The following is a 17753-nucleotide window of genomic DNA, read 5'->3' as shown; positions in this document are numbered from 1 at the left end:
AACCGTGCATATATGCACAGTTACTGTTCACTGTGTAAATGATTTTTTTTTTCTCTCTCCTCTCTCTGCCTCGGACTCACCTCACTCTCACCAATCAACTCTCTCTCATTTCATCAGACTCTCTCATTTCATCAGATCAACTCTCTCGCCGACCCACGCTATCAATCTGTTGTCCTATAATAGCAATTCCAAATCGTTCCATTCTTCCCTAAGTCCGAACCGATTTTCTCGCCCGATATGTTCATGTTTCTCACCAAAACTTCATGCTCTTATGGGTTTTTCTGGGATACCCAATTCTCAATTCCTTCAGTTTCGGCCTCAAATCACCTCAAATTCTTGAACCCACTTCCCATTTCGGCCGATATTTCGACTAACCTTTCTCTTTGTGAAATTAACAACCATGAAGTCAAACCCGAAACGGAAATGGAAATTCCTCCTGTTCTTGATGGAATCGCTACTGTTGTAGGCCAACACGTCCTTTTCCCATCGTCGATCTGTCGATCTTGTGTGGGTTCCGATTGTTTTGATGGTGGCTTTGTGGTTGTTTAGGTTGTTTCAGGTCTTTGAGAGATGACCGTGTGTGGGTTGTGTTGGGTCAGTAAGAGAGATGATACTGTTAAAGAAATGAATATTTTATTTGAATAAATGTGTATGATAGACAAACTAGGGGTTTTGTAAAAATAGGTGTGTAAAATAGAAAAAAATAGGTTTTTATTAGATGAGCAAAATGGAAAAAAACTTCCATATACTGATGTTGATGCTCTTAAATATTTATGTCTTGAAAAGTCTCTTCCTCTTTTTTTTTTCTTTTTTCTTTTTCATTTTCCTCAGATAATGAGGGAAGGAAATGTCGGGTTTAATCTAATATAAGAGGTATCACAAAGAATGTTATTATTGCTTGAATGCCTGACCATTTTCATTTCGGTTTTAAAACATAATGAAACTCTATTTCCGTACAGAATCTCAAAAAAAAAAAATTTCTGAACTTCCAAGGACACCATCAATCTTAACTCTTAACTTACTGTTAGCCCTGTGGAAACGATAATTGCAAACCAACTTAAATGGATTTTCAATATTAAGTAAACGGCTTCTTCATAGGGTCTGAGTTCTAAAAGAATGTTAGGCCTAGGAGTTGCACTGAACAGAGTCTTTTTTCTTTTTCTTTTTTCAGACAATGCAGCAGCTGGTATTCGTGCTGATATTAGCAATGGCTGGTTCTTTTCTCTTTAAAAAAAAAAAAAAAAAAAAAACTTTTGGTACTGTCATTATTTTGTGTAATGAAATTTATTCATCTAACAAAGAAAAATTTATGAAACAGTCAAGAGTCAACATCGCACTTAATATGAAAGGAAAAAAGTCTTCTTCTTTTTTTTTTTAAGAGGGAAAAGATTGAACTCAGTACTGTATATTAGGTGTTTTAAGTATTTGTTGTGTAATGAAAACTATTCATCTAACACACACACACACACACACACACACACAGAGACTCATTAAGCTTGAAGTTCACAATATGTCTATAAAACATGTGTAAGATGCTCAATTAGTGAAATGAAAAATGATACACATCAAGAGAAGAGATACAGAATTACCGACAGATTTACAATACAGTCAAAGATTGAGGTGATAGAGAAAAGAGAGATTCAATCATCATCATAAGAAACATGGAAAGCAGTGGTGCAACCAGATGCCTCAGGGTCCTCAGCCCCACAACAGTCATAGAACTTGGCAGCATACGGCGGATCATTGGGTCCCAATTCATAGTACCTTAAGCCAAAGTAGGAATCTTCCACGGGTTAAATTGTCCACAGAAAGATAAAATATGATGGAAAAAAAGTAATATTTTTAACCCAAAATATGTTTTTAAATTTTAAAAACCAGACTAGATTGGGCAATTGGCCTCGGACCACTCAATCCAGCAGTCTAAATTTCAATCCAGATAGACCCAGAATTGTTGTTGATTGAAAATGAGAATTGACCTCTTGACCTACAGTATAACTGTCACTTTCAGTCAATAAGGACTGTCATGGTTTGTGAGGGCTGGCCAGTTACTGTTAAAAAATAATACGTGCATGAATCTTGTGCCCTATTAGGATTTGAGCACGAGTTGGTCATTTAGTAGAACCATCAATTATTAAGGTATCTAAACAGTGTCAACCAAACCGAGTATCATACACTATAGATATACTTTTTTGCTAGGGAAAATAGAGATGTAAGTGTGTTTAAGCATAAAACACCACAATCATTACATGGTTTCTTATAATTTATTTAGTGTTTCTAATTCTTAAATTAACAAAATAACAAATGTACTACATCATAATTCAGATGAATCATCTAGCTAGTTGGATTTGTAAGAACTATCCATAAGCTGAGACCACACTGTTGATTTTATGGGTTGACAAATAGATCTGAGTTTTACAACATGCCCCTACCACACAAGTGCACGCACACACACATGCATCTGATCTATACTCTTCTGGCAAAAAGGGTGAAGCTCTCCACAGAGACTCAGTTCTCTGGTAACCACGCCAGTGGTTCAATTCTTCTCAGTCTAGTATATCAATTAGCATGCCAAACTTGCAGCCAATGCAGCACTGCTCTCATTATTGGTTCTCTATATTTGAACTCACTCTAAACAACAGTTTTCCATTTGGAGAACTTTGGGACTCTAAGTCAGGGAATAAATGGACTGACGTATAAAAGGGACAACAGAGTACAGACCATTTATTCACTCTTGCTTAGAGGGCGTTTGGATCCCACGTTTTCTGTGTCCACGTTTTGATCACTGCGTTTTCTTTGTTTTTTTTTTTTTTTTTTTTTTTCTTTTGCCCGCATATGTTGACTTTGGTGGACAAAAATTACTGTTTTGCACTGTAGCAGTACTGTTTATATACTGTAGCAATACTGTTCACGCATTAAAAAATATTAAAAATGAGTCCTACAGTACTTTTCACACATTTAAAAATTATTCACACATTTAAAAATTATTTTGCTACAGTGTTTTTAGTTTTCAGTTTCAGCAACAATAAGCTCAATCCAAACGGACCCTTAGTAGTCACTAGTCAGTCTCTAGAACTAGGACTCCATGATGGCATGATACGCACATGCACAGCTTTTATTAAAGGTAAGACCAAACAGGAAATTCAAAGAACATAAACAGTGTAATCCTAAAGGGGCTTCAACATTCTGGCATCTTACTTTCCCAGGCAAGACAGTCATCAAACCTAATTAGTTTCCAGCAGAGGTCACTGGTTATGGCTGAGAAATACTAGGAATTTGTGCAACATAAACAAATATATCATACTTAAGTTTATAATGCCCCGGACTCAAACCCACAACCGGTTGTTTTTTCATGAAAGACACTTGCCATCGCACCAAGTTGTGCAACATAAACAAATATATCATACCTCAGTTTATAAATCTCATAGACTCAATCCCATGACCTAGTGCTTTTTTATTAAGGCACTTATTATCGCACCAAGGCTTGACCTCCAATAACATAATAAAACCAAAAATAAGACCCAATGGATTGGAACTACTGCCCGTTCCAAAAATATGAAAAATACAACAATACCCCTTGACTCCTAAAATCCAAGAATAATAATAATAGAACAGAACAAAATAAGCTTCTTGCTGCCTGAATCATATTTTTATATGAACCTTAAATATTTAAAGTAAAAAGGTTGAAATTGTAGTTCAATATATCAAACAAATAAACATTACAATGAGCGGTATCATTTCAGACAGCTACTATGATATCATTAGTCGTCATCACCAAAATGGCTCCACAATGCCAACATTGACACATGCAGTCACTTTAAAAACAATGAACCACCATTACAGTTGCCACCATCTTCAGCACCACCAGCATTGTCACTTTAAAACATGTGAAACCTCTAGTTTTAGACACATCTCTTCTTTAAACAGCAATCTACAGAATTATATTTCAGACACCACTCAAACCAATGAACTACGATTACAATTGCTACCATCTTCACCACCACCAGTATTGCCACTTTAAACACAACTACATGAAACTTATAGGTTTAGATGCATATCTTCTCTGAACAGCAATCTACAGAAACAATCTTCTTCTTCTTTTGATAAGTAACAAACAATCTAAATATCAAAAGAAGAAGACCAACAAAAATAATGCTCTTTTTTTGTTTTGTTTTTTTTTTTTTTTTTTTTTTTCCTTCCCTAGTAAGCTAAGCACAATTAAGTAAATGGATTGCTTTAGCTAAAAACACGCATCATTACACAAAATGATTTGGCAGATTTAGATGGGTTGAAAGCAGGACCAATAGTGGCAGTGATGGTGGTGGTAGCAATGTCAACAGGAGAATAGAGCCTCTATTACTGAAGAAATAATACTAACCACATCTACACAATGCCCCAAAATGACTAGTTAAGTTACAATTAGGGCACCTTATAATCACTTATAGCCTAATTCAACCTAGCACACATCCGCACAACACAAACTTATTTAATCCAATCCTCATAATCAGGAGGGATCATAGTATCTCCCATCATGTGCAAATGCTTTCAGAGATCATGGTGTGACAATTGGTGATGAATCAATGATGGGGTGTACATAACAATAGGTATTAAAAAAAAAAAAAAAAGGCAATGCTTTGCTTGTTTTTTTTTTTTTTTTGATAAGTTGCTTTGCTTGTTAATAAAAGAAAAATGCTATCTTTGTACAGCATTTATTTCTTTTGTAAAAAGATCCGTAGAAGTACATTACCAAACACAAACTTCTACCTATCAAAGCAAAAAACACACACATACACACATGACACAACCTTCTTAGTTCTTCCTTCCTAAATTATATGCAACCACCCAAAAAAGAAAAGGTGATTTTGAGTTCTGAGATGCAACCAAAACCACACATCATGAGAGATTTCAAATACACAAACATATGAAAAAAGATGCCCCACCAATTCCAAAATCAACAAAAGCCATAAAACAAGAGTCATAAATCTAAATGATTAATAATTTGTACTAGCTCAAAATAACCAAATTCATTTCAGCATTTTGAATTCTTCTGACTTCTTCTTAAGCTCCAATGTAAGTATTTTTTAATTCTAATGAACAAAAACAGGCTTCAAGGCATTGTACCCTTAAATTCCGTGTTCATTTATGTTATATTACATTATCAGTTGTTAGATACACACAAGACTAAGGATAGTAATGAGTTACTGTCTTTCTTCTAAAAAAAAAAAGGGAATAAAATGAGTTGGATCAACCTTGACAGAATAGCAAATTTTAGCAGTTCAGGATGAATAATTACTTTTAAACAGAACAAATACATTGTCTAATAATTGTAAATCAGTGACAGAATGTTTCTAAAGATTGTTTGTTTTGAGATGCTATACAGTCAATCAATGAAGATATGTAATTATGTACTAATAAAAAGAAAAAATGAATGACTTTTTGAATGCAATAAGGGCACTCAAAAACCAATAGAATTCAGGTTCATCTAAGAGTTTTCCAGTTTCAAGGAAAAAGAAATCTCAAAAGTTTTCAAAACAGGGATGGCACTAAAAGCTAAGCCTTAAATGGTATAAGATTTTAACATAGGTTTAATTTCAATGGGATTCACTCTCTCTAGCTGACCAGTTATTTCTTTTAATTTCTAGGACTTATTTAATGAATTGAACCTATGGTAGAAATTTCCAATACGTAAAAACTGGAAAGGTTGCTTCATAGGTCAATGTGATGAACACACAAACATGACATATTGTAGAGAGAACTTAGCAACTCCGGAAAACATGCAGCAGCTTTCCTGTCATCAAAGTTAAGAAGTCTTCCAACGATTTGAAGCTTTCATATCCTTCCCATTTTTTTCCCAAAGACAACCTACTAACACCAACCAAGCCTTAGTCCCAAAATTTTAGGTTCGGGCCTTAGTGCAATGGTAAGTGCCTTCCACCAAAAGTGACAAGTGCTGATTTGAATGTGGGAATCAGCCTCTCCAAGAAAATTGGGAATAAGATTACCTACCAAGCTTTGTGCATTAAGTATGACCTTTTTTTATGGACACTTATTAGACTAATCAAAGTCTGCCACATGTATTCTTTTTCCAAAGAAAACCTACTAACCTATGGAAAGATGTTTAATGTGATTAAAACGTAACAAAGGAAACACAAAATATAAAGTATTAATATAAAAAATTGCCTATCACTTGCAAACTTGTGTAAGATTTAAGCGTCATAATTCATTACATATGTTGCAGTTCTTATCTCAACATCCTGCCTGCCTTCAAAAACAAAAAAATTCCAGCTGAACCCCATTTATATTAATATAACAAATGTAACTCTCAAGTTTTTATATGACGTGAATTATATACTGTAATTTCATTAACAACAAATACCTTTCTAGATATCTGGTCGTTAGCAACATTATGGTACATTAAAACAAATCCCATAAAAAAAAAATTGTCCAGAAATTTGGGCATGGAAATTTGAGGGCAGAGTTTTCCCATAGACAAAGTAAATTCTCAAACTATAAGATCTTAATATATCTAAACATATAAACAAACAAAAAAAAAAAAACCCAAAATTCAAATGAAGCAAAGGCCTCAAATTCTCAGTCATATATACATATATATCCTACAAATAATCCAATTCAGCACATGGGTATTGAAAAGAACAGGAAAAGCAATCCATGTATCCAAAAAAGCAGTGAAATTTAAGAAGTGGGTATGCAAAAACATCATGAAAGACTCGTATAGATGGATAGATAGATACAAAGTACGAGGTAGAGTAGTGTACCTTTTCTGATCGTCATGGCGACGACAGACGAAGAACGAAGGGTGGAAGCGGCATGAGGAAAGTGTGTTAGATGAAGGAGTGTAGTTTTGATGGCACCTTTTGCATACTTTCTTGACTTTCTCTTCCTGCCTCTCACTCTCTTTCTCCATTCCCCTCTCCTTTCCTCTGTGTGTGGAGACTACCAATAATGTGTTGAAATCACTTACGAGTGGATTCTCATTATTAAAAAAAAAAAAAAAGTTATGAGTGGTTGAATTTTCAATTTTGTCGATTTTCATAAAATAAATAAATAAATATCAAAATAGTTTGAATTAAATTTTTATTTAAATGCATATGACTTGTAAAATTTTAATTTTAAAATTGATTAATAAAATTTTTAGAACTACAAAGATAGTAAGATGTAATGTTTGGCACAACAATACGATTTTTTTTTGCCAATAATTGTTTAATATAAATGGTTTTGTGTCAAAATAAGTCGACTAGCTTTGTTAGGATTAATAAATGGGCCAGTTCCATGTTGGTTTGCTTAATCTTCGATTAACCCACAATAACAAGATTAATTATTAGAGTTAACTTGTTTTGAGATGAATTTGTTTAAGTTGTATAAATAAGTGTCATTTTTAAGCAATATAAATTTCAATTTTAGATGTAGAATTAAGTAATTAAAAAAATTGTTTATCAAAAAATAATTTTATAAAATTAATTATTTTATCGGTGGGTTCTTCGTCAAAACTCTAAAGTCCCTAACGTTTTACCAAAAAAGGAGGGGGATCTTATTTTATTTTGTTTATTTTTATTTTTCTTAGATTATGTATTTCTAAATTTGAATGGAATTGCATTGAGTTGAAAGCAGAGCATTTAGATTGTATACTTCTATTAATATATTAATTGATATTATTATAAAATAGAATTTTGAGTCACGTTTTTATTTTTTCAAAATACGTTGAAGTGAATTGTGTTTGTGTTAACCAACACAATCAAATACCCATACCCCACTATTGTAAAATTTGCTATTATTTTCTAAATTGTCAAGAGAAACGCACTAACCCAATATATTGATGGAGATACATGGAAGGAAAGAAGGGAATAGTAAATTGAAATGCGATGATTCAAATGTTATAATTAGGGATGACAATGGAACATGGTGGAGTTTGGATTATGTGTGGTCTATCCTTGTCTTGTCTCCTATTCGGGGTGGGGAAAACTTGCACAAGACAGGGCAGGTTGGTGATATTTTATTAATCTTAATGAGATGACTTCAATATTAATGAGATAAAAATAAAATATAAAAAGGAAAGAACAACGGTGAGAATACTAAGGGAGAAGTAAAAACAAAACATATGTTTTGAAGATAGTAATAGAATATGTATAAAAAAATTATAATCTTATGATTTTCATTATTATCTTATTATTGAGTTACGAAAATGTATTTAATTAATTTTAACATTTATCTACCTGAAAAAATCTAAACCAAACAGTTAAGTAGAAAAGCAAAGCAATTTCTAGTTAATAATTGCAACAAGAACTCTGATGAGTGATGATAAATTACAACAACTAAACAAATTGACTCGTATCTTATTTACTCATTTGAAAGCACGTAATCCAAACAAAGAAACAAAGAAACAAATAAATAAAGCCCATAAGCTTTTTGCAGGTAAGTTGAACCTTCATAAAATTTCAAACAACTAACATCCAGGTTTAAATCTCCATCCTCCATTGTAACCATCAAATTTTCAAATAGAAAAATAAAATAAAATTACTAGCAATGAACATATGAGTCCATCCAAGAGAGATTCCTTAAATAGTTGATGCAAAATTATGTCCTGGTAAAGACATGGTCCCCTCCCATCTTTGCCTCGAAGTTTCTTTGGAAATTGGCATATTGGAAGGGAGTGATGGAGGTACATTGCTAAACTTGTGCTTTTCCTTTCAGCCAAAATAAAAAAATTATCGTGCATTTCGGCATGTCCTCAACTAGCCTCTAATAATTTCAAGTCTGTCTCCCAACCAAATTAGGGACATCATATAAAAACTTTCTCTACTGCAACTTTGTAACTCATGACCTTACAATCATGCACACACAAAAATGCATAACGAAAATGAAACCAAAAACTAAACTTTTTTATTTAATATTATGCCTAAAAATAATATTCCACTGTATAGGAGAACAAATTAATTCTTCAAACTCTTCCACAACTGAAATCTCTGACAAGAGAAGGGCGCTAGATGATAAATTACTCAAACAACAACAAATGAACCATATATGATACGGGAGCCAAAATACTCAAGAGTATATGGGCTCAGAAATATACACCATTATTCCCCAAGAAAACTGAACTAAACCTGCAAAAAGCTTGCATACTTGGCACCCAGGAAAAGCCGTTGAATACAGAGCAGGGCGTTTTTGGTAACCTCAGGAGTCTCATGGTTCATTAATTTCATCACCCTTTCCTTGGCCTTGAGGTCTGTCACAATGATCCGCCCAGCCGGATGATGCTGGATGAACTGTGAGAGATCGTAGCAAGCAACAGCCAGAGTCCTTGGATCATTTGATGTATCCAAAATTGTAATGAGGACCCTCAAAATCTGTAACAGAAGATCATACATTAGCACTAAACTTTTGTTGTTGGACTGAATTGTCAAACTGAGAGAGCAATCATAAAATAAAATCTCAATTCTAAAAGTGCCATACAACCTCATGCTTTTCTTTAATGAAATTGTATTTATGCTCTGTAACTCAGTGGCCAGAACTATGGGGAAGTTGGTCAGAAACTATTTGCACACTAACCATTTTAAAAAAAAGTACCATATACCATCCAAAGAAATAATGGTATAACAAAAATCACAAAAAATCAATACCAAGTGAGTGATTGTGTGTGTTTGGAGATGGTATATGGTGTTTTCACTCCATACAGCATCACATAGTGTGTCCACATACCATTCACTGAGTGTGATGATGTATGTTTGCCTGTGTTCAACATATCTACCAGCGAATATTGGTTCAAATCGAGGTTCAAGAAGGGGTCCCAAAGCCACTAGTGACAAGAAAAGGTTAGGGTTTACGTTTTTGGCAGATCCATTGGACAATATAGATTGTTGAAGTATTGGATGCCCCAGGATATAACATACCAAAAGGTAAACTATCAGTAAAAAAATTGTTTAGTACTTACTAGCTGCTTTCAGAAAGGTAAAAATTGGGCAAGGGAACCTTAAGTACCTGGAAATCATTCTCTTCAAAGTTCTTAATGTTATCACGCCAAAACAAGTTATCTTTGTGCATAGGAGACCAGTCAAGTTGACCGAGGAGGACTTCTTGCTTGTACTTATCAAAGGAACTCAACTTCTTAATCTTGTCCTTCAGCCCTTCCTCTAGTTGATTCAGAGCCTCCAACAGGTCCTATGAAATATTTCAAATAAATTAGAAGAAAAGAGCACCATAGATAACATCATTGTGTATAAGAATTAAGATTATGACTCAGGCACAGATGTTGGTCATCTCACAATTCTCTTAGTCTTAGCAATTAGTATTTTCTCCATGCAAATGAAATGACTCATGCTAAGAATTCATAAAGTCATGTCATGATCTTGAATCCAATACCAAAATGAATGATAGCAGTAAAGAACACTACACAATAGATTTAGAATATGACAAGAAAAGAATCCATTACCTAGTTAATAACAAATGTAATAAGATTTTGTAACAGTTCAGCAAAATGCAGAAAAGTAAATAATCACTAATAGCATCAAAATTGAGACCATCCCATCAAAGTTACCATGATGACACCCTGGACATCATAATTCAAATTTCCCACATTAGCACAACTAATCATGGTAGTATCCGACTTTCATATTTATTTGGTAAAAGGTAGATCCTTATTTCAATTTTTAGTATGAGAATAGTTAAGAAGCACATTCTGACTCTGTGCAATCAAATACTATTTAATTAGAGAAACTTATGAGATCTGTAGACTTGAATCAAGTTTCAAGGTACAGAATACTGGCTACCAACCAATAACATGGTCATAATATGATGAGCATAAAAGAAGAGGGTGTCCAAATGAATGAAAAGTAACACAATTATAGATGAAATGAAAATATGCCCGCAATTGTGTTTTTTTTTTTTTTTTTGATAGGTAATAAAAGGTAGCATTCTGAGCTTATAATTGGGGCAAAGATGCCTATAAATTGATTTGGTGATGTGCAACTAGAACCAATTACTGTCCCAGCAAAAGAAAAAGAGAAATTTAATTCAAATTGTAACAAAGTCAAAGAAATGCGGATAAGAATGCATGTTTAGAAGGGGAAGGAAAAAAAAATTGTCCCATTTTTTACACAAAACAATTGCCCTATATAGAGACAGTAGCAGAGAAAAAATATTGTAGCTTAAGCCAAGTACAGGGTATAAGGAACTGGGTCTAGTTAAGTACACAATTTACAAGCTTTGTTCATGGACTGTTGGACAGCAATATTGATGATAATGATGAATTCTTCTACCAATTGATACTTATTAGAGTCAAGGTAATACTGTAATAGTTGATTGTTTAATAGATTCATAATAGCAAATTTTAAATTCAATGGAAGACCACAGCAGACATAATTCTCTCACCTCATCACTCCATGCTTGTGCTTTCAAGCTTTGAACAATTTGTGGCAGACCATGGTCTATCATTTGAGCACCAAATGCTGCTTTGGAAAGCAAGTTCCTAAGGGTCAAGACAACAACTCTGACAACCTAGCAAGAATTGGAGAGCCAACATTTAATATCAGATATAATATATATATATATATATATAGAGAGAGAGAGAGAGAGAGAACAATCTTTTTTAGTTAGTACATAATTGTAACTAGATGCTTATATTACATGCATGAAATCTGCTTTTCAGACAACAGTGAATATTATTCCTTGAACCCCAAAAAATAAGAAGAGACTTTTTTTAGTAGTAATTGTTATGTTAGGTAAATATTCATGCACCTGAGGGGATTTGCAACCCTGTCCCCACAAACCACCCCATACTTATGGGGGAGTGGAAGTGCCATTTGGCCCAAAGGTGGCAAATAGGAAAGCTCAAAAAGTAAACTGCAACTTATAAACATCAACCAGAAAAGATAGTTGAAATAAACTCCACAGACCAAAAACTTACCTTCTCCTTTGTGGAACTCTTAACAACTTCTATGAGGCGAGGCAGGGCTCTTGAAGTAGCCAAGTACTCAACCGCAGGTTCATAGTATGACAAAAGCCAAACACAGAGACAAGTTTCATACAGAAGCTGTAACAAAGAGAAGCAGTAATTTCAGGATTATTAAAGTTAATTTTTACTTCAAGAACTCCAAGCTTGCATGAAGGTACGACTAGGATGGACCAATTTTTATTGGGAAAAAATTGACACTTTCTAGCCATCCAAAGCAAGAAAAAACTTACCTGAATTGATTGCTGGGTGGATGCTGGAGAAATTAAAGGAATGAGCAACTTCACCCCATCTGCTTGAACAAAGGAGGATCTGACCATGGGTTCCTTAAGTAACGTAGCAAGGCAACTGATGGCAGTTGGGACACCACGACTAGGATGGGAAGGCTTCTTCAGCTGCATGTGACATCAGGCATCAGGACCAGGTGATGACTAAACCTTTTAATTTATACTGACATTAAAGCCATAAAAAAAATAAAATGCAGAATTATTCAGAGGTGAATATGCCAGATGGAAACACTTCTTGAAAATGACACAATTGACAATACCACTAACTTTACTTATATATTTACAATTTGTTGTGTTTTGGCCCACTTTGATGAGTTTTCATTACGTTAAGTTTTCCTTCAGCATTAATGTTTCCTGGATCACTTAAAATTATTCCCAAAAATTATAGAAAGAAGTAGATCCACAAGTATTTACCTAATTTGCAAACCAAATACACATACTACTGGAATTTTTTTCCTCCTTTTTTGATAAGTAAAATGGTGGGCGAGTGAAAAACATGCAACTGGAAATATTTGTACAACTTCAAGCCTTTCACTGTTTTCTTTGAATTTCCACCTCCAGAGTTTCTTTACATTCACATATAACATGAGCAAGATTCAGTACACATGTTACCTTCAATATTGGACAAGAACCAAGAGCTTTTAGAAATAGAGCGTGGAATTTAGTGCTAGCATGCTTAGTGTGGACTTTGAGGAGGGATTCTTTGTACTTTGGTTGTTCTTACAATTGAGTATACAACCCAGACTACATAACTGTCTCCAGGAACCGTTGTACTCTTTTTCTTAGTATTTAGTACAATTTCTTGTTACTTTTAGGAGGAAAAAAAAAAAAAAAAAGATCTTTTTTCTTTAAAATGTTGCAAATTCACATGTTTAAACTTAAGTCCATATATCTACATTAACAAGTTGATGTATGTAACATTATGCTATCCTTGGTATAAGTTTCTCAAAGAATGTCCGATAATTCGTGTTTTTCAAATGACATTTAGACATATATATGTAGATGGCATGCATTAATGGATCATAAGGATCAGTTGGATCTTGGAAGCATTGCTTATTCATACGCTGTTTGATTGGTCCTTTGTGTGGGGTCTTACAAATAGCAATACTTATGGATTTTATAGAATCATTTCTATTTCGTCCATAATTTTTTGTAATTCTGTTACTTATCAAAAAAAAAATTGTAATTCTGTTAGGTCATGGAGTGCTCATCATCATGAGCATGATGTAATCTACTTTATGAATAATGTTTATTACTTACCAAAAAAAAATTTCTACACTTGTATCAATAAGCTGTCAAATATGCAAAATAGCTATCTTTTGTATTGCCTCAGGAGAAGAAAACTTTGTTTTGATAAGCAATCATGGGGGATCAAACCAAGGAGCCCTTGGTTGGGACAATGGCAATAGAACAACTAAGCTATACACACTAGACTGCCTCGAGACAAGAAAACTAAAGTAGTCTAATGATAATAGGATGCAAAACCTTTCTATTTCCGGCAGATATGACACACAAGATCAAAAATTGAAGACTTTGGTTCAAAAATTACACGATTACTTACTTATCAAAAAAAGAATTACACAATTACTTGTCTTTTAACTTGAATGTTAATGCATGCTTTAGAAACTCTTAATGCGAATGTAGTATTTAGATCTTTAGACCAGAAACTGAATGTAACAAGACAAGACCACTGTTGTCAAACATTCTTGCAAACAAAAAACAAAGCCCACATCAACTTAGGCAGAATATAATTCCATATGCAATACAAGTAAAATTAGAGCTGCACAATGTGTGAAGTTCTTATAAAACTTCTCTGAGCAAAAATTGAAACTAAACGAGGAAAGAAAGCTTTACAAACCAGTGTGAAATCATAAAATCTAGCATTAACATTAATACTACAAAGGCCTTGTTTACACTATAACACACTCAACAACATTGGAGGCATGTGACTGGAGGATTGCATGAAAACTAGTCCTTTTTGTTTTAAAGTGGGAAAAAAAAAGTGACATATCACCATAGTCCATCAGCACAATAAGGTTTGGTTTAGCTTCTAAAGGTCACAGAGGTAAGTTGTAGTTAGGGCACTTCACAGTGAGGTAAATTGAAATTGGCCAATGCTCTTATTAGCAAAGCCCAGGCAACTAATTAATGCTATTGGAGTCTACAGAGGCACTGAAATTCCCAAGCATGAGCCTTTATGTATGCAAACCGCCTACAAAAAAAAGATGTATGCAAACCTGTTCACAAAGCCATTCTACCAATGCTTGCAATACATCATCAATAGAAGTGGATTTTTTCTTTGAATTTGAGGCTTCTCCATTTGCAATTATGCCATCCTGGATTTTTGGCCTAGCACTATAATCACAGAAAAACAAAAGAGAGTCACAGTTAGCCAAAAAGTATGGCATACGTTAGTTAATTTCAGAAAATTTGCACGTCACTTTACAGATGGATCACTTTTTATTTACCTTACTATTAAAGCAACTATCTTACAGCTCTTCTCTTGAATGAACCAATTACCCTTCCAAAGCAATCTGAAAGTGAACAAACATTGGATCCTTTTAGATTTCATCAACTTGAAGAACACAAGAAAAACAATCAAAGCAAACAATCACTGAAATGTCCAAGAGTGTTGTTGAGCTACTTTATGGATGGAGGAATTGGTTTGGTGAACCTTCTTTATTTGTTTGGAATTTAGTTTCATTATGCCCATTGAGTGGCGGGAGAGGAACAAGTATACTTTGGAGGATGCGGATGCCTTTATTGCTCAATTGAAATTGTCTTTCCTTAGAACCTTGTTTGAACTGTCTTGTGTTTTAGGCCATAGTGAGATACATTTTGTTGTAGAATCGATTGATTCTCTTTCTTTTAGATTGCAATTATCAAATAGATTTACAAATAATCTTTGAAAGGAGGTTGGCTTTATGATATGAAACTTAAAGAGAAAGCACTAGTTACAAGAAAATTCAGCTAAAAACCAACTCAAACAAGAAAAGAAATGCCTCTAATTGAAGTAGAAAAAGAAACTAGTAAAAACACCACTTTTGACACAAGAAAATATTCCATGACTCAAATTTTGATTATGACATTCTTGGAAGAGATGCATCAATTAAATCATTTGGTAATTTGATATATAATCCACAAACACACACACCGGGGGGGAAGCCATAAACACAAGTGCATACTGCTTAACACTCCAAAACGTTTAGTTCACAACTTAACTTAAGAAGGGTTCATAAGTATCTTCACTGGCAAGAGACTTGTCATGGAACAATCTTGCTCTTTTTGGGTTTGCTGTCAAAGAAAATAAATGATATTAATTTTATATATTATATACATAATACGAGACCAAAATCTTCCAATTACCTGTAAGCATTTCATCAACTAACGCCAGAACATATTCTACAGTTTCCTCCTTATAAATGTCACGTAAAATGCTAACAAACACCCGAACATAAGCTGGACCATCCTGCCACATTCCACTTGTTAATATCATTGTAAAGCAAACACAAGTCATTCTTGCACTCCGATACAGGCAGAATTTTCAATGAAAATTATGGTTACACATCAAAAGTATACAATAATGTGGTTGTAAGGTATGAGGAATATAAAATTATTTTTAAAAAGCACAAGATAAAAGAGAAGGTCCAAAGGTTCTGAATATTATAAAATTAGGCAAAACTAATACCCACTTCAAAAATCATGACAGCAATGAAACATTACATCATCCAGAAGTTGTGCTCTATAGCTTTCTGGTCTATTATCATAACGCCTTAGCAGCTGAAGGCTTGTTCCTGAGATGAGCTTAGTTGTCATGTACGTCTCCCATGGAATGTCCCTCTTCAAGACCTAGACAAATGGAAGCATAAGTTAATCCAAGCAGATATCTTTACCTAATCAACTTATGTAGATAACGAAATGTTCATATTAGATTAATAAATTAAATTCTATATGGAGCAGGGAACTATGGTTGCAACACCACAAAGGATTACATGATCAACAATTAAAAATATATAAAAATAAAAAATAAAAAAAAATTCAAGGGTAAACAGGTCAAGAAATTTTATTCTGCAACTTTCTCATTCTGAGGAGGAATATCTGTTTTTCAAGGAATTGATTTCAAACTAAATCAAGGTCCCTTTATCTGATCCTTCACTTTCCTCTTATTTTTTTCCATCAGGTCTCATTCAAATTAGAATATTCTTCAATTGTATAAGGTTTACAGAACTTTTTGTTTTTTCCAAATAAGATATTGACACTTATAAAATTGCATATCATAATAATACCATTATGTAAAACAGGATAAATGTTTCTTAACAATACGCAGCTTAAAATGTCACGCCACTTCTTCATCTTTTCCACTTGTTTTAAATTTCATACATCTGCACTTCATACTTTCTAATATAATTTTGTTCTCTTTTCTTATTTTGACACTTGTGTAATTAAACAAAATAAAAAATACAAACTTTCTTTCAATTGTTCATTTTGGTTAAAAATTTACATAATCCAAATGTGAAATAAGTACCAATCACAACAAGACTTTTTAACCAGTTCCAATTTCTTACAACAATGTGAAAGTTTGAACCAGTGCTTCATAAGCAAATCTTTCTCATATACCTTTTTATACTAAATCCAATTCCAGTGTTCATCCAATAAATTACAAAATGCCATGATCCAAAACAAGTACACATTGATACAAATAAGAAAACCCAATTGGAAAACAAGTAAATCCCACTTCAAATCAAATTTAAAAAAAAAAAAATTAATTTACCCAAAAAAACAAAAAGCAGAGTGGATCACCAACCTGTTCTGTGTTTAACTCAGCTTGGTCCATAATTACTGAATACCCACTTGGAATTATACCACAACTTCACCAATTCCAACACCTAAACACCAAAATAATTATTCTTAATAAAAAGAGCTTCAAGCAAAGCGTCCATACAGTTAATTGGAATTTAGAGTACCACAGATCATTGATCAACAAAAAACACCACAAATCAAATCTGAAAATGAATTCAATAAATTTCAGTGACAAATGCAGAGATTTGGGGATTGGGAAAATTGAGAACAAACTTTCAAATCTAGCAAAGCGGAAATGTGATTCAAATTCCTCCCAGATTCACTAGAAAAATAAAATTGACAAGGTCATTTTGATGAGTTTGAATTTGAATTTCTACGAATTCAGTGAAATGATTAGAGAGAGAGAGAGATTGGGATCGACAGCTTACCTGTGTCTTTGTGTGGTGGTGTTTTTTTTTTTTTTTTTGGTTCCGGGCTCGTGAGAGGAGTTTCTTTTTTTCTTCTTCAAGATACAAATCGATTGGTTTTGGGAAGAAAATTGAAGGACAATTTGGTAATATTCTCTCTAATTTGTTTTTGTAAAATTGTGGTGTGGCCCAGTAATTGTACGACACGTGGTATTAGTTTTGAGCTTCATTGGTATTACCCTCTTTGCATGGCTTTATCCACCAAAATATAATACTGTAATTACCATGAATAAAATTAAC

The 17753-nt window shown here is 33.5% G+C and overlaps 2 protein-coding genes across 4 annotated transcripts; both read right to left on the bottom strand.

The window, feature by feature from the left end:
- Positions 1–1490: 1490 nt before the first annotated feature.
- Positions 1491–6973, bottom strand: LOC126699588 (uncharacterized). Its single transcript, XM_050397488.1, has 2 exons — positions 6774–6973; positions 1491–1764 (listed from the first exon to the last, which is right to left on the bottom strand). The coding sequence occupies exons 1-2, from the start codon at positions 6920–6922 to the stop codon at positions 1641–1643; spliced, it is 273 nt and encodes a 90-aa protein (XP_050253445.1). The 5' UTR covers positions 6923–6973; the 3' UTR covers positions 1491–1640.
- A 1900-nt stretch (positions 6974–8873) lies between these two features.
- LOC126699584 (V-type proton ATPase subunit H) lies at positions 8874–17587 on the bottom strand. 3 transcript variants are annotated; one of them, XM_050397483.1, is made up of 12 exons: positions 17475–17587; positions 17051–17132; positions 15970–16095; positions 15613–15715; positions 15470–15540; positions 14715–14782; positions 14484–14601; positions 12193–12354; positions 11915–12040; positions 11380–11505; positions 9991–10170; positions 8874–9359 (listed from the first exon to the last, which is right to left on the bottom strand). In XM_050397483.1, exons 2-12 carry the CDS (start codon positions 17078–17080, stop codon positions 9111–9113), a joined length of 1359 nt encoding a protein of 452 aa, XP_050253440.1. In that variant the 5' UTR covers positions 17081–17132; positions 17475–17587; the 3' UTR covers positions 8874–9110. The 3 variants fall into 3 exon arrangements, with proteins under 3 accessions (XP_050253440.1, XP_050253441.1, XP_050253442.1); XM_050397484.1 differs by lacking the exon at positions 17475–17587 and adding an exon at positions 17320–17344; XM_050397485.1 differs by lacking the exon at positions 17475–17587 and adding an exon at positions 17189–17211.
- Positions 17588–17753: the final 166 nt, after the last annotated feature.

Source organism: Quercus robur, chromosome 9, assembly GCF_932294415.1.
Source record: "Quercus robur chromosome 9, dhQueRobu3.1, whole genome shotgun sequence".
Classification (NCBI taxonomy): domain Eukaryota; kingdom Viridiplantae; phylum Streptophyta; class Magnoliopsida; order Fagales; family Fagaceae; genus Quercus; species Quercus robur.
This window is presented reverse-complemented; position numbering and strand designations above follow the sequence as displayed.

Excerpts from the sequence above, each read along its gene's own strand:
- LOC126699588 (XM_050397488.1), bottom strand. The coding sequence starts at position 6,922 with ATGGAGAAAGAGAGTGAGAGGCAGGAAGAGAAAGTCAAGAAAGTATGC. Across the intron at positions 1,765-6,773 it reads CGCCATGACGATCAGAAAAG|GTACTATGAATTGGGACCCA; the intron begins GTACACTACTCT and ends CTTTGGCTTAAG.
- LOC126699584 (XM_050397483.1), bottom strand. The coding sequence starts at position 17,080 with ATGGACCAAGCTGAGTTAAACACAGAACAG. Across the intron at positions 12,041-12,192 it reads CCACCCAGCAATCAATTCAG|CTTCTGTATGAAACTTGTCT; the intron begins GTAAGTTTTTTC and ends TCTTTGTTACAG. Across the intron at positions 10,171-11,379 it reads CACAAGCATGGAGTGATGAG|GACCTGTTGGAGGCTCTGAA; the intron begins GTGAGAGAATTA and ends AATATTTCATAG.